The 15,291-nt window shown below is 35.2% G+C and overlaps 1 protein-coding gene across 1 annotated transcript; it reads right to left on the reverse strand.

Moving 5' to 3' along the window:
• Positions 1-6,328: 6,328 nt before the first annotated feature.
• LOC100880106 (trophoblast glycoprotein) lies at positions 6,329-13,469 on the reverse strand. Its single transcript, XM_012279771.2, has 4 exons — positions 12,335-13,469; positions 10,952-11,308; positions 10,269-10,870; positions 6,329-8,428 (listed from the first exon to the last, which is right to left on the reverse strand). Exons 1-4 carry the CDS (start codon positions 12,392-12,394, stop codon positions 8,134-8,136), a joined length of 1,314 nt encoding a protein of 437 aa, XP_012135161.2. The 5' UTR covers positions 12,395-13,469; the 3' UTR covers positions 6,329-8,133.
• Between the last annotated feature and the right edge of the window lie 1,822 nt (positions 13,470-15,291).

Here is a 15,291-nt window from a genome sequence, read left to right on the forward strand (position 1 = left end):
GCTTACACGCGTAACCCCGTGTTTCTATGTGGCTTTAATCAGATAAGACCCTGGAACGCCAAAAATCGCCGCACACTAACCGGCATGGGGTTACTCTTTCCCCTCCTTGTCAGAGGAGACCCGCTTCCGACCCATATTTCCTTGTTTCGTCGCCTCGATTGATTGTGGCGTTCAGGATTTCGTGTTGACACTTCGTACGGAGGATGTTTAGAGTTTTAAAATTTTGATGATGGCGGGTGATGGTCTGAGATGGGGAAAATCTTGGTTTAGACATCGGTAAACTTGAGAACTTAGGAATTTTATATATTTAGGAAGATGAGACATTGGGAAATGTGGAATTTGGAAACTTGAGAGTTTTGGAAATTAGAGAATTTTGAAAGTACAACATTTCTTAATTAAGGACTTTGCGAATATGGGAATTTGAAAACTTGAGAATTTAAGAATTTGAGAGCTTAAAAATCTGATAATTTAGCTGTTTGAAAGTTTGAGAATCTGATTTTCTGAAAGTATAGAAATTTGTAGATTCAAGAATTTAACCAAGAATCTAATCAAGTACTAATAAAGAGAACCTATATTCTAATAAAAGTCGTGACAGCTAATTTTTTTCGAGTTTCTATCCAGTCAGACAATGGTCAAACAGCAGCCTCCGGAATATCGGAGGAAACGAGTGAACAATTGAAGGTGCGTTAATTAGCAGGTCAGCTCAGTTAATTCAAGAGCATCAGCTTAACGAATCGTAATGGAAAGTGTGATATTTCGAAAATACGTTTCATCGAGTGTTGAATAAGCTGGAGCTTCCATCGCATTCGATTAATGAGCCACGTGATTCTTTCGAACAGAATTAAAAACAGAGGTCTTCAATCCTTGTTCTGTTGTAGAACGATTCTTTGCAATTGTAATTATGATGAGAAGGTTAACATGACCTAAACTTATGACCAGCAACTTTTGTTGATGTAGTCTTACTGTAGAAAGAGGTTGATCTAACCTTATGGTCAGAAGCTTAAGTTGATTCAACTTTATGATGAGAAGTTTGAGTTGATCTAAGAGGCTCAAGTTAATCTAGCCTTACTATAAGAGCTTAAGTTAACCAAACTCACTATGAGAATTTAAGTTGATCTAATCTCATTGTGGAAAGCTTAAGTTGGCATAACCTCGCCACGTGAAGTTTAAGTAGACTTAGCCATATTATAGCAAGGTTAAGTTGATCTAATCTCACTATGGGAAGCTTAAGTTGACCTAACTTCATTATGAGAAGCTTAAGTTGACCTAACCTTATCATGAGAGCTTTAAGTTGACCTAGCTTCATTATAGGATGCTTAAGTTGATCTAACCTCATTATGGAAAGCTTAAATTGACCTAACTACATTATGAGAAGCTTAAGTTGACCTAACCTTATCATGAGAGCTTTAAGTTGACCTCGCTTCATTATAGGAAGCTTAAGTTGATCTAACCTCATTATGGAAAACTTAAGTTGACCTAACTACATTATGAGAAGCTTAAGTTGACCTAACCTTATCATGAGAGCTTTAAGTTGACCTAGCTTCATTATAGGAAGCTTAAGTTGATCTAACCTCATTATGGAAAACTTAAGTTGACCTAACTACATTATGAGAAGCTTAAGTTGACCTAACCTTATCATGAGAGCTTTAAGTTGACCTAGCTTCATTATAGGAAGCTTAAGTTGATCTAACCTCATTATGGAAAGCTTAAGTTGACCTAACTACATTATGAGAAGCTTAAGTTGACCTAACCTTATCATGAGAGCTTTAAGTTGGCCTAACCTTACTATAGAAAGCATAAGTTGACCTAACCTTACGAAACTAAAGTAGATCTACTTATGATATAAAATTACATTAATTTTGTGTTTCATGACACAAACTAAAGAACAAGTTATTGTTAATTTTCTCTGCGTTGGTCCTTCAAGCCCTCATAGGTCGATTATAAATTTCCAAGGACATAATCCACCTCGATTAAAATCTGTTCGTTTTATCTGGCAGTATCATCTATCCCGAACGCAGCTTCTTCTTATTTCCCGTCGAAAATATCGGCAGGGCTATCGAGGCGTCTTAAGGGAGGATCTCGCGTTTGCTTGGCCGGAAACACGATATTCCCGATATAGCCGGGGAGTCCAGGGCTCTGCCCACGTGTTTCACGTTGACCGTTAAAATTCGCTTGTCCGCGTTCTCGCGACGTCTGCCTCGTTGCTGGTAGGCGGTGTATTATTTTTCCGTTGGCTCGGCAAATTGGCTCGCACGGGTCCTCTCGAATTACGGACACTCGATATCCGCGACGTAAAACTTCCAGCATCCTATCCCCGTGCAAAGCTCTCGACCCGGGAATATCCAAAAAGGAGTTCCACAATGTTCCATTGAGCGCGGATCGGTATAATCGAGCAGGGCCCCCGATCTCGTCTTGCCTTTCGCTTCTATCATGCGGTGAACCACCCGCACCTCGATTCTTCTTCGATTTTCACGCGAAAACCCTCGTGAAAAGATCGATGCTACCGGCATACACTTTATCTCAAATTAAAAATAGATACACAAAGGATAAATTAATTCTTTATTTTTATATTTCACTCTTTGACGCACATAATTTTTTTCTTTATTTTTAAAGAAACATCAAGTTGTAGAGAATTTTTTTTTAATATGAACAAATGGAAAGGACGTTAGTATCAATTATTTAATGTAAAAACAACTTTCAGTTTTTAGGATCATATTACTTACTGAAGTACTACAACATAATAATACGCCAATTTTTAATTACAATTATTTCAACGAATTTGACTATATTAATATTATAGAAACACTGCATATATTATCTATCTATATTTTCTTCCATCTTCAAATTTTTCCAACATTTTTAAATAATTTTGTACGTAATGCTTAAACGAAAGCATTTGTCTTTATTTATTACTTTGCTATCTTTTATCATATTTCAAAGCAGTAAAAAATATTTATGGCGCCATAAATCTTTCACAAGTGTCACAGATACTTTTAATTCTCCCGATAATATTCTTGTCACATAATTTACAAATTATCCAATTAATGTCATACGAAGATACATAAGAACATTCATAGTAATATCCAGATAGTTGGAATTCTTTTGTTCTTCTGTCATTCACTATTCTATTAATATTTCACGATATTCACGCCTGTGTCATATTTACAATATTTGCCCGGATAATCGAACGTTCCGATAACTCGCGTTCAGATAATCAAGGTCTCACCGTGTAAAGTTCAAACGTACATTGTAGTATTGTTTACGTTAATTTGTCGAGGTTGTTCCAACGAGTTAGAGAACGAATAAAAAAAAAATAGGAATAATCGAAACTCGGAGAGAAAAATATTCGATGTACGCTGGAAATATCATCGTTCGGAGTCAGATAAACTTTTGGAATATCCATTTATAGATTAAAATGGATCGGCCAGTGTCAGAATTTGGAACGAAGGCAGATTGTTAATATCGGAATATCGGTTTTATTCGATCATTCGCTTTTTAAATGTACATTTCTGCTTGCTGGTTTTTAACTTTCATATATAACGTTTCATTCCTTGCTGTTATTTTTTAACTTTCATATGTAACATTTCATTTCTTGCTGTTCATTTTGAACTTTCATATGTGACATTTCATGTTTTACATACTTTACTTTCTAGGACATTTATTTACTGTTCACAAGATGTTGAAAATTTCATGCTATGCGTTGGGTCATAAGTATGTTAATGCGCAGTGCAAGTGCGCATAATTACAGGTGCGCAGTATAGGTGCGCATAGCTACATGTGCGCAGTAGAGGTGCGCAGTGATACGTATTTATACATTGCTATGTACAGTGATAAGTTTCACAAAGATTTCACATTTTGAAACTTTTAATCTTGATACATAAACTTTAAAAAATTACGAAGAACGTTTATAAAGTTTGAAATGTTAGAAAATAATAAACTTGATGAAAATTATCGTGTAATATTGAAACACAAATATTCGTCCAATACATCAATTGCAAGAATTTTCCACTGTAAGCCCACAACATGTACTCTACTGTGGCAGTAATTATCGGCACACGTTTTCACACTCCACTATCGCCTCGATAAAATTCATAAAATTCATAAATTCATAAAACTCCAATTTATCGTAAACACCCAAAAAAGTATCTCCTTAATTAAAAAAAAATTTCAATTACATTACATCCATTACGTTTTTTCACAATAAAATCGAACAATACGTATCGCATAATTATAGTTGTACGATTAAACACGATGTGTGGTAAAATTCATTCAACAACAATTGTACCTATCGCGCAGTAAAGATTAAGTAGGGGTTAAAAGCGACGAACAACAACAGAAAACTGGATAACAGGGAGTCGATATTGATATTAAAATTTGTTATTATTTTGCGTGGATTATCGTGCGATTACGTTCGAAAGTGTTCGAGTTGGTGACACACGCCGTGATTTTACTCGTTGACCATAGTTTCGTTGCTGCAACGTGTTCTTCCATATGGAAGGCTCTCTCCTCTCGTAACCCAATAGGCTTCCCGTAGGAAGATCATACTTCGGTACAAAGGCTGATCGCTACATCGCACGCGATCACGGTGCACGTCATGGAAACTGACGATCTTCATAGCACCATTTGCTCGTCCTCTGCCTCGCCAATATCGCACTCCCTTTTTCGAACAAAGTACACGTCTTCGAGCATACTTTGCTTTCGTATCGCCGGGGTGAACTCTCGCGTGGCACCGAATCTAAGCTTCGAGAATCTATGCTTTGAGAAATAGCGGTTTTATACTACTTTTATGACGGTTAGGTTAGTTAGGTTAGTTTAGTTATTTTAATTTAATATGGGAAATTTGTGAAGGAAATTTTGGGGGATTAGCAAATTTGACAATTCTTGCAAAGTTAGAACTTGAAAATTTAGAAGTTGGGAGTGTAGAAGATAGGGGGTTGAAAATTTGAAAATGTGGAAATTTTGAACTGTGAGAAGTTGAAGAGTTGGAAATTTGAGGTTTTGGAAATTTTGAACTGGGAGAATTTTAATAGTTGGAAATTTGGGGATTTGGAAATTTTAAACTGGGAGAATTTTAATATTTGGAAATTTGGGGATTTGGAAATTCTAAGCTATGAGAATTTTAATATTTGGAAATTTAGGGATTTGGAAATTCTAAGCTATGAGAATTTTAATATTTGGAAATTTGGGGATTTGGAAATTCTAAGCTATGAGAATTTTAATATTTGGAAATTTAGGGATTTGGAAATTCTAAGCTATGAGAATTTTAATATTTGGAAATTTAGGGATTTGGAAATTTTGAACTGTGAGAATTTTAACAGTTGGAAATTTTGAACTGTGGGAATCTTAATAATTGGAAATTTGGGGATTTGGAAATTTTGAACTGTGAGAATTTTGATAGTTGGAAATTTGGGGATTTGGAAATTCTGAACTGTAAGAATTTTAATGCTTGGAAATTTGGGGATTTGGAAATTTTGAACTGTGAGAATTTTAACAGTTGGAAATTTTGAACTGTGGGAATCTTAATAATTGGAAATTTGGGAATTTGGAAATTTTGAACTGTGAGAATTTTAATACTTCAAAATTTGGGAATTTGGAAATTTTGAACTGTGAGAATTTTAATACTTCAAAATTTAAGGATTTGGAAATTTTGAACTGTGAGAATTTTAACAGTTGGAAATTTTAAACTGTGGGAATCTTAATTGGAAATTTGGGGATTTGGAAATTTTGAATTTTGAGAAGTTAAATACTTAAAAATTTGAGCATTTAGAAATTTTAGAATAAGAGAATTGGACAACTTGAAAATTTGAAAAATTGATAATTCAAAAACTTAAGAATTGAAAAATTAAAAAATTTGAAATTGTGATAATTTAGGAATTTGCGAATTGGGGATTAAAAAACAGAACATAAGAATACAAGAATTTAAAAAATCCAAAATTTGACAATTTATAAATTTTAAAATATAGTCACGAATTTACAAACCTATAAACTTTACAACTAATTTATAATCCTGAAAATGTACAAATCTAGTAGTACAAAAAAGACTTACCGTACAAAGAAACTCCCCACAACTAATTAAACCCCCTCACTACAAAAAGAAATCCTTGAAACCTTCTTCAGAAGCCCACAGTATAAAACTTCAATTAATTTCCCATAGAACTAAAAAGGTGCGCATATTCATCGATGCGTAGATTGAAATTTCAAGACATCGTTTCAGAGGAAATGAGCCATCGGTTGCTTTGTATCCATTTCCTTTTGTGCCCGCACCGAATGAAGGTAGTAAAGGGTTTCGAAAAAGCAATACTTGCCAACAAAAAGAAAGAACAGAAAAGAAAAAAAAGAGACGTTTTATTCGATTCACAGAGGTCCCACATTGTTATTGCGTACACCAGATGATGCTCGAGTACTCGAAGCTATGGTGTTTCGAGTTTAAGGGATGCACTAGAGGTAACTAAACGTTGCCTCCGTGTTTACAACGCGTTTTTCTGTGTTTCGACACGTGGCGATTCAATAAAGGCTATTGATGTTCTCTCGCTGTACAATGCCGCTTAAATGCGTTTACATCGCAGACTGTTTCGGAGTTAGAAGACATCGGGCGTTAGACAATAATAAAGTAATATATTAATCGTTGGAGATTGAATGTATAGGACGGTTCGAAATTAGAGGCGTAATGTAGGATGATTCGAAGTTAATCAACGGAGCTCATTTTTTCTCGTATCGTTGACTTTTCGCGCGAGATATCGATATCTGGAGAGTTCAAGGCGTCAACGACACGCGCCCCATACTTTGACGCCTTGAAAGAGATATCTTGTCGCGAATTTGATTATTTCTTACGAAAGCATCCCTACGGAGAGTATTCTCCCTTGCTGGTTCGGAAATTTGGTTTCGATTGGGGAATTTGGAAATATGGGGTTTTAGGAATTTGGAGGTTTCAGAATTTGGTTTTTGAAATTTTGGGATTTTAGAGATTTGGGAATTCAAGAATTGGGGTTTTTGAGATTTTGGGGTTGTAGGGATTCGGGAATTAAAGATTTGGGGTCTTTGAAATTTTGAGATTTTAGGAATTTGAGAATTCAAGATTTGGGGCCTTTGAAATTTTAGGGTTTGAAGGATTTGGGAATTCAAGAATTGGAGTTTTTGAAATTTTGGGATTTTAGGGATTTGGGAATTTGAGAATTTGGAGTCTTTGAAATTTTGGGATTTGAGGGATTTGGGAATTCAAGATTTGGGGTCTTTGAAATTTTGGGATTTTAGGGATTTGGGAATTTGAGAATTTGGAGTCTTTGAAATTTTGGGATTTGAGGGATTTGGGAATTCAAGATTTGGGGTCTTTGAAATTTTGGGATTTTAGGGATTTGGGAATTTGAGAATTTGGAGTCTTTGAAATTTTGGGATTTGAGGGATTTGGGAATTTGAGAATTTGGAGTCTTTGAAATTTTGGGATTTGAGGGATTTGGGAATTCAAGATTTGGGGTCTTTGAAATTTTGGGATTTGAAGAATTTGGGAATTTGAGAATTTGGGTCCTTCAAATTTTGGGGTTTTGGGGGATTTGAAAACTTGAGAATTGGGGTCTCTGAAATTTGAGGATTTCAGGTATTTGGAAATTTGAAATATAGAGTTTTTAAATTTGGAGATTTGAGAATTTGCCAATTTATAGATTTGGAAATTTACTATTTGAAAAATTAGGAACTGGTAGATATGGAATTTTGTGTAATTTAAAAATGTAGTATTTCGGGAATTTGATCCGAAGCCTAAAAATTTGTAAAATTCGTTGTTTTGGAAATTTAGAAATTCACAAGCTTAAAAATGTAGGAATTCTATTTCCTTGGCAGTTTAGAAAATCAAAACCTTGAATGAATCCTGAAAACTTGAAAATCTCAAGAGTCAACGATACAGGCTCCATCTCACCTCGAATAATATTAATTCTACCAACATCTTACAACAAACTTCAACAAACCTTGCAACAAATCTTACAACAAAAGATGCAATCGTTATTTGATTCATCCCCAATTTTGAAGCGTCCTATACAATGTACCTACGACTTGGCGCGAAATTCGAATCTGATCGAACGTCCCGTTCGACTTACTCTAATTGTAATACGTTTCTAGTACTCTAATTCTGCGAAGCGCCTCCGCTTATTCGTCGTTGCGCTCAATCGCATCGTTGACCGCCAGAATTCTCACCATATCGTTGTTAGACTCGTCCACATTCTTATAAGTGACCGTGTCCCTGTTTTTTCTTCGGATGTCCCAACGGCCGAGCGGTCGTCTCAGCAGGAAGAAACCCATCGCCAGGATGATAGCCACGAGAAGTATCAAAATGCAAGTCCAAAGAACTGGTTGGAACAGCGACGCCTCGTCGTCGCACTCCAGCTCGTAATCTGGTATCTCGCTCAGTCTCTTGTCGAAATGTCTGTCTGGTGTATGGCATCTGGAAACGCGAGATTAAGAAATTAATAAGCGAGTCTTTGTTCCAGCTCCTAATTAGGGAGCTTACTTTGTGTAAAGGTGTTATTAAAATCGAGAGCGGAGAACATTCTGATATCACATTAATGGTGAGTTTTAGGTGAAAAAGTTTATCGGAGATCGACTTAATTATTGAGGTAACCTTGGTGGACTTTGTAATTCGGAGATGTAATTCGAGGCGATCTAATGTGTAGACGTGCAGCGCCATCTGGTGGGACGCCGTATTGTACTGCGATATAACACGTGTCTGAACGAAATTTTGAGAAAGAAATTATTGGACGTTTCGAAGTTCATAATATTTATTAATAATATTAAAAAGTATTGTCAATGTTTATTGGAAAACTACAGTTACTTGTATAAGTTAAATATTTGTTAATAAAAAATGTGAATTATAATTATTTATTTTATATGTTGGAGAACATGAAATGTATACGAAGGTTAAAAATACTTTTTTTGTTGATATCGTGGTTTTTATCAATTCATTTGGTGATTACATTAATTGCCTCCTCAATATATTTCCAACGTATTGGTTGTATAGAAATATGAAATTGATCTTTTACAACTATGATATATTGACGACAACCTTTGATGAACAAGTGTGTATATCGACCGAGGTCTCCGTAGCACCTGGTTATACAACGCATGATGATTGAACACGTGGTAATTCAGCACATGGTAATACAACGTGTAATATAATCTGTGATAATAGAATACATAGTAATGGAACACGTTGTGACATAATTCATAGGAATGCATTTCACAATAAAAGTTGTGGATGATAATTAAATGCGTTGAAACTAAACGCGTGATAATTGAACGCTGTGTGACTGAACGCGTGATAAGTGAACGCGTGGTAATTGAATGCTTTGTGACTGAATGCGCGATAGTTGAACGCTTTGTGACTGAACGTGTGGTAATTGAACACTTTGCGATCGATCATGTAATAATTGAACGTTCTGTGATTGTACGAGTGGTAGTTGAACGCTTTGTGACTGAATACGTGGTAATTCAATACTTTGTGACTGAACGCGTGATAGTTGAACGTCTTATAATTGAACGCTCTGTAAATAAACGCGTGGTAACTGAACACGTGGTACTACAATATTGTACAGACTTTTGGTAATAAAACACGTGGCAGTGTAACATGTGGTTTAACACGAAATATTCATCAGGTGTATACGTGGTTATACAATGACACGATAGACTGTTAATATATAGAAAGTGTGACAATACAACATACAACCATACAATGTATAATAACACAGCGTATCATACTTCACCGTATCATATACTTTCAATACTTGCTAATACAACAAAATACAATGAACTCAACACATGGTAATAGAACGCGTGGCGACTTAACGTGTAACGTTCATGCATGTCGATTCCAATGCATTATAAGAAAGTGTCACAACATGAAAACCCATGCAACGACCATATATCAAGAGCGTACTAAACTAGAATTCAAACAATTTCCAAAGGTTTAACTTCAACTAGTTCAGGCAAGTGGAGACATCTGTGAGCCCTTCATTCAAGCTTTCTTAAATGACCGACTGCTTTCTACTAATAGTATGCGCTCGATTAATGCACGAGAAGCTTTAACCACCTGTCTAAAAATATATTGAACAAACTCTTATGACACATCCAATATTTTCATAAATCCTTTTTTTATTGATTAAATGTGACATGCTAAGAGACTGTGAGATGGCACTCATATGTTAATAATATATACGAACGATAGTATCATGCATTAAGCGCACATGCATTAAACCAGCGTCCACCATAATCACTCGTGCTTCACTTACTTGATCTCCCGGCTAAGTGACCTGGTGACATTCGACACATTTATCCACAGCATCCTACAGTCGCAGTTCCAGGGATTATTTGCCAGACTCAAAGTCGGTGTTTTCTTTATTATCGATATCAGACTGTAGTCCAGAGTCGTCAAAGAGCTGTCGTTGACAGAAAGGCGTTGCAGTCGTGGCAACAGGTACGCGTTGTACGGAAACAGTTTCAGGTGTATCAGTTTCTTTGAACCGTCTAAGGAAAGCACTTCCAGACTGGTCAAATTTTCGAGATCATTTAAAGACAGTTCCCTGAGTTCTTGCATGTTGTTTAATCTCAGTTCACGTAACTGGGGTAAATAGACACCCCTTAAACTCGACACGTACGTGCTGGATAAGTCGAGCACTTTCAAGCTAACCGGTAACAACGGAACCGTACTCATGGGATTCTGCGATAAATCTAGGACGGATAAGTTGTTTAACGTTTTGAACATGTCCGAAGTGAAGTGGGATATCGACACGTTGCTCAGGTTTAAATATTGCAGCGACGTTAGGTTCCAGAACGCGTTCTCGTGAATCCCATCGTAGATCGGATTGTTTGCTAACGTGAGATACTCTAAAACCTGCAAAAGACCAAAATTCATTTAAACTCCAAGTTTCTTAATTTTTCTTTTCGTGTTTCATAGGACTCAAACGGTAATTACTCTGAAATATTGGAACATAGTCTCGTTAACGACCGATAACCTATTCCACGAGACATCCAGCTTTTTGAGCTTCGGGATTCGGTCGTTGAAGGCATTGTCGTCTATGTACTCCAGCTTGTTGTGACTGACATTCAACACTTGCAAATTGTACTCGTCCTTGCAGAGGAAGAAGAATTTCTGCAGATGATTCTGCGATAGATCTAGTACATGCAGACTTTCGAGGTTTGTGGAACAATCTAGGAAACTGTCGAACTCGTTCCCTCGGAGGATCAGCTCATGGATGTCTGCTAGGCTGACCTGTTGCTGTAACTTCACGAAGAATTCTTCTTTCTTCATTCCGCGGTTTGAGAGGTCCAGCTGAAACGCAGAGGTGAGTCCATAGGAACATTTATTTATTTTATAAAATTGGGATTAGAATTAGAAATTAATTACTACGGAATAAGGATGAAATTAAGTATAAACTGAGGTGAATAATGGATAGATCAAGATTGGTACATAGGGGGAGAAAATACGAATTCTTCGCGCGCTTCGAGGGACGCCATACTGTAGCGTAGGAAATGAGGAAATTCTCGAAATTCGATTTGAAACAGGGGCTTTGGAATTTGAAGAGTTGGGAAGTTAAGAATATTAGAACTTGAGAATTTCAGAAGTTTGAGAATCTGAAAAATTTAATAGTTTGAAGGATTTAGTATTTCAATGCAATAGACTTTGGAAATTTAGAGATTTGGAGATTTAAGGATTTAGGGATTTAGGGATTTAGGGATTTAGGGTTTCAGGGATTTAGGGATTTAGGGATTTAGGGATTTAGGGATTTAGGGATTTAGGGATTTAGGGATTTAGGGATTTAGGGATTTAGGGTTTCAGGGATTTAGGGATTTAGGGATTTGGGGATATTGGTATTTAAGGATGTTGGAATTTAGGGATATTGGTATTTAGGGATGTTAGAATTTAGGGATATTAGTATTTAGGGATGTTGGGATTTAGGAAGATTGGTATTTAGAAATATTGGGATTTTGAGATTTTGGGATTTTGGTATATATAGATTTAGAGATTTGTAGATTTTGAGATTGATTGTAAGTGTTTGGAAATTTGGAGATTCAGAGACTTGGAGATTTGGGACTTAAAGGTTTGCAACTTTGGTAATTTAGTAAGTTGATGATTTGGAGATTTGAGGATTTCAAGAACTTTCAAATTTGGAAATATGGTGATTCAAAAACAAAGTTTCAGACATTTGTAAATTTGAAAAATAACAATTTCAAAAATATATTACGAAAACAATAAACTTGATGATTTACGTATTCCTATGTTTGAAAGTTTGTAAATTAAAAAAAAAATATCACAAAAATTCCCCAAAATTTTCGGACAATATTTCTCATAACCCACCGTCTTCGCCGCGATGGAGGCAACGATAAAAACGAATATCGCGATCGTTGATGACCACATTGTCCAGGTAGCTTATTATCAGTCACAGTAATAAACGCGACACAATGTCGATGAGAGCGTCTAGTTTGAACTATGCTTCTCACACAACGATCCAATGGAATGGCACCGAAATCATTCGCAGCATACTCTGCTTACGATTACAATGCCGAATTAAGAGGGGAGCAGGAGCCTCAGCATTCTTGTGCAGTTACTCGATCGTTTCTGATCTTCTCTTTTTATTCTTCTCAACCCTGATGATTTTTCGTTCACTCGATGCTCTATCCTTGACACTTCCGTTGGAGCTAATTGTAATCTCTTCAGGACAACTAAACTTTGCTCACGATTTACTATACAATCAGAAATTTAAAGTATGATACTTTGAACACTATTTTATTCTTGGATCTTCCGTGAGGTCACACTTGTACAATTTTCTTTTTTAATTTATTTTCTTCCTCAAATTAATTTTCTTCCTGAAGATTTATTTTATTTTTAAAATTGATTATTTTATTATTTAAATTTCTTTGTACAGTCCTTTGTTAGAAACGGTCCAGGATCGTGCACTTATTAGACACCTGCGTACGGTGACTCGCGTAGCACACCAACTGGACGCGAAATGGCGAAAAAATTGAACAAAATGGTTCGCGAGGCGGGCACCGAGTTAATCCATTCCCGGCCAGTTCAGAACCCGCGAGGCTAACGCACCACTTTTTCGATAAACCGAGATTACGTATCCGCACGTATATTCTACTTTCTGTTTACTTTTTTCCCCCGGTGAGCCACGTTTTAATCGCCACGTATTTTTTCAATTAATTTATGTTCGCACCGAGATATCGCTAGACGTCTCGTGAAACTCGACGGGCGTTATTAACGAAACGAGAATAAAAAAATGTCGGATAAGTCCGACAATCACTGCTGGCACCTTGCACCACGCTCGAGTGCGATGCACGACAAATTATTATGCAGTCGACGGAAACGTTTAAATGTATCTGTTGAACTTCCACGATTGGAAAATAAAAAACAGCTGGTCGCGATAAACGAGACTTGAAGCATCTAGCTGTAGTCTCCGCCCACGATGCATGATTGCAACTTTATGCACCGACCCTTAGCGGGCGGACTGTGGCCATTCTTGGTTAATGTTAATTGATCAGTGATTAGTCAGGGTTTGATTGAGTATAGTCGTAAAATATAGTTTATTGAATAGAATCAAAATTGAATATGGATATAGTTAAGATGTAGTTTACTAAATATATAATTAGAATATAGACGTTCAATTTAAACTGTTGTAAAAAATTTTAGATTAAATGAGTGTTGTTTCATTTGGCATTAATGGAATAGTCATTAATTTTTATAAAAAAAAATGACTATTCCATTAATACCAAATGATTAATTTTTATACAAAAAATTAATGTAATATGAGAAACACTAAGGGTGTATTTTGGGAGAAATTATTGAGGGTTGAATAGGAAGAGTACTGATGTTACTGAGTTACTGATGTTTTCGATTTTTTAATTTAAGAGTTTGGAGATTAGACAATTTGAGGATTTGGAAATTTAGAAATTTTTGACATTGACAACTTGGAAATTTAGAAATCGGAAAGCACCACATTTAGAAATTTAGAAAGTCAAAAATGCGGTTGATAGCTTATAGAAGTAGTAACATAGAAATTTTGGAAAATGAGGGATTTGGAAATTTTGAAATTCGGTCATATAGAAATTTGAAAATTTGGTAACTTGGTAATTTGGAAATTTGGAAATTTGGAAATTTAGAAATTTAGAAATTCGATCATATAGAAATTTGAAAATTTGGAAATTCGGTCATATAGATATTTGAAAGTTTGTAATTTGGTAATTTGGAAATTTGGAAATTTGGAAATTTAGAAATTTAGAAATTCGATCATATAGAAATTTGAAAATTTGGAAATTCGGTCATATAGATATTTGAAAGTTTGTAATTTGGTAATTTGGAAATTTGGAAATTTGGAAATTTAGAAATTTGGTTATTTGGAAATTTGGAAATTTGAAAATGTGGTAATTTGGAAATTTGGAAATCTGGAAATTTGGAAATTTGGAAATTTAGAAATTTGGAAATTTGGAAATTTGGAAATTTAGAAATTTAGAAATTTGAAAATTTGTAATTTGGAAATATGGTAATTTGGAAATTTGGAAATTTGGTTATTTGGAAATTTGGAAATTTGAAAATGTGGTAATTTGGAAATTTAGAAATTTAGAAATTTGAAAATTTGTAATTTGAAAATTTATCAATTTAGAAACTTCCCAATTTAAAAATTTATCAATCTAGAAACTCGCCAATTTGAAAATTTATCAATGTAAAAACTCACCAATTTAAAAATTTAAGAACTAAAAATGAAAAAATACGAAAACTTGGAAAATTACAAAAATAATTAAGGGTCTTAAAAATATGGATATGTCAAATTTCTATATCTGACAGGCGCCTCAAATTAATATCGCTCGTAGTTTACGTAAAAATTCTTATCGGCGTGAAGAATCGATTGCTCGCAGAAAAATATTTATTACTCGCAAATCACAACAAATCACTCTCTACCACATGGAAAATTACTTCAACTTGTGATAAATTTAAATGTCTGTAATAAATTTAAATAATTTAAGTGTCTGTCAGACATTTAAATATCATCTCCTATTTTCAAATTTTCTCGACTTCAATTTCGAATTATCAGCTTTCTGATCTTCTTAACTCTTAAGCTTATAGTAAACATTTATCACAATGCAGTCCTCTTTCACGGATTTTTCGAATGAAAACCAGAGCTTACAATTAGGTGGTGAATTCCTATCTCTATCATTCGTTTCTTTGATTCTCGCCAGTTCTTAAAATAACGACGGGTTAATTAACTCTGGCGCAAAAACGATAATAGGTCAATTGCACGCGTTGCAGGCGGAGTA

Source organism: Megachile rotundata, chromosome 12 (genome assembly GCF_050947335.1).
Source record: "Megachile rotundata isolate GNS110a chromosome 12, iyMegRotu1, whole genome shotgun sequence".
Classification (NCBI taxonomy): domain Eukaryota; kingdom Metazoa; phylum Arthropoda; class Insecta; order Hymenoptera; family Megachilidae; genus Megachile; species Megachile rotundata.

Excerpts from the sequence above, each read along its gene's own strand:
- LOC100880106 (XM_012279771.2), bottom strand. The coding sequence starts at position 12,394 with ATGTGGTCATCAACGATCGCGATATTCGTTTTTATCGTTGCCTCCATC. Across the intron at positions 11,309-12,334 it reads CCTCCATCGCGGCGAAGACG|CTGGACCTCTCAAACCGCGG; the intron begins GTGGGTTATGAG and ends TCTGCGTTTCAG. Across the intron at positions 8,429-10,268 it reads TCACTTAGCCGGGAGATCAA|ATGCCATACACCAGACAGAC; the intron begins GTAAGTGAAGCA and ends TCGCGTTTCCAG.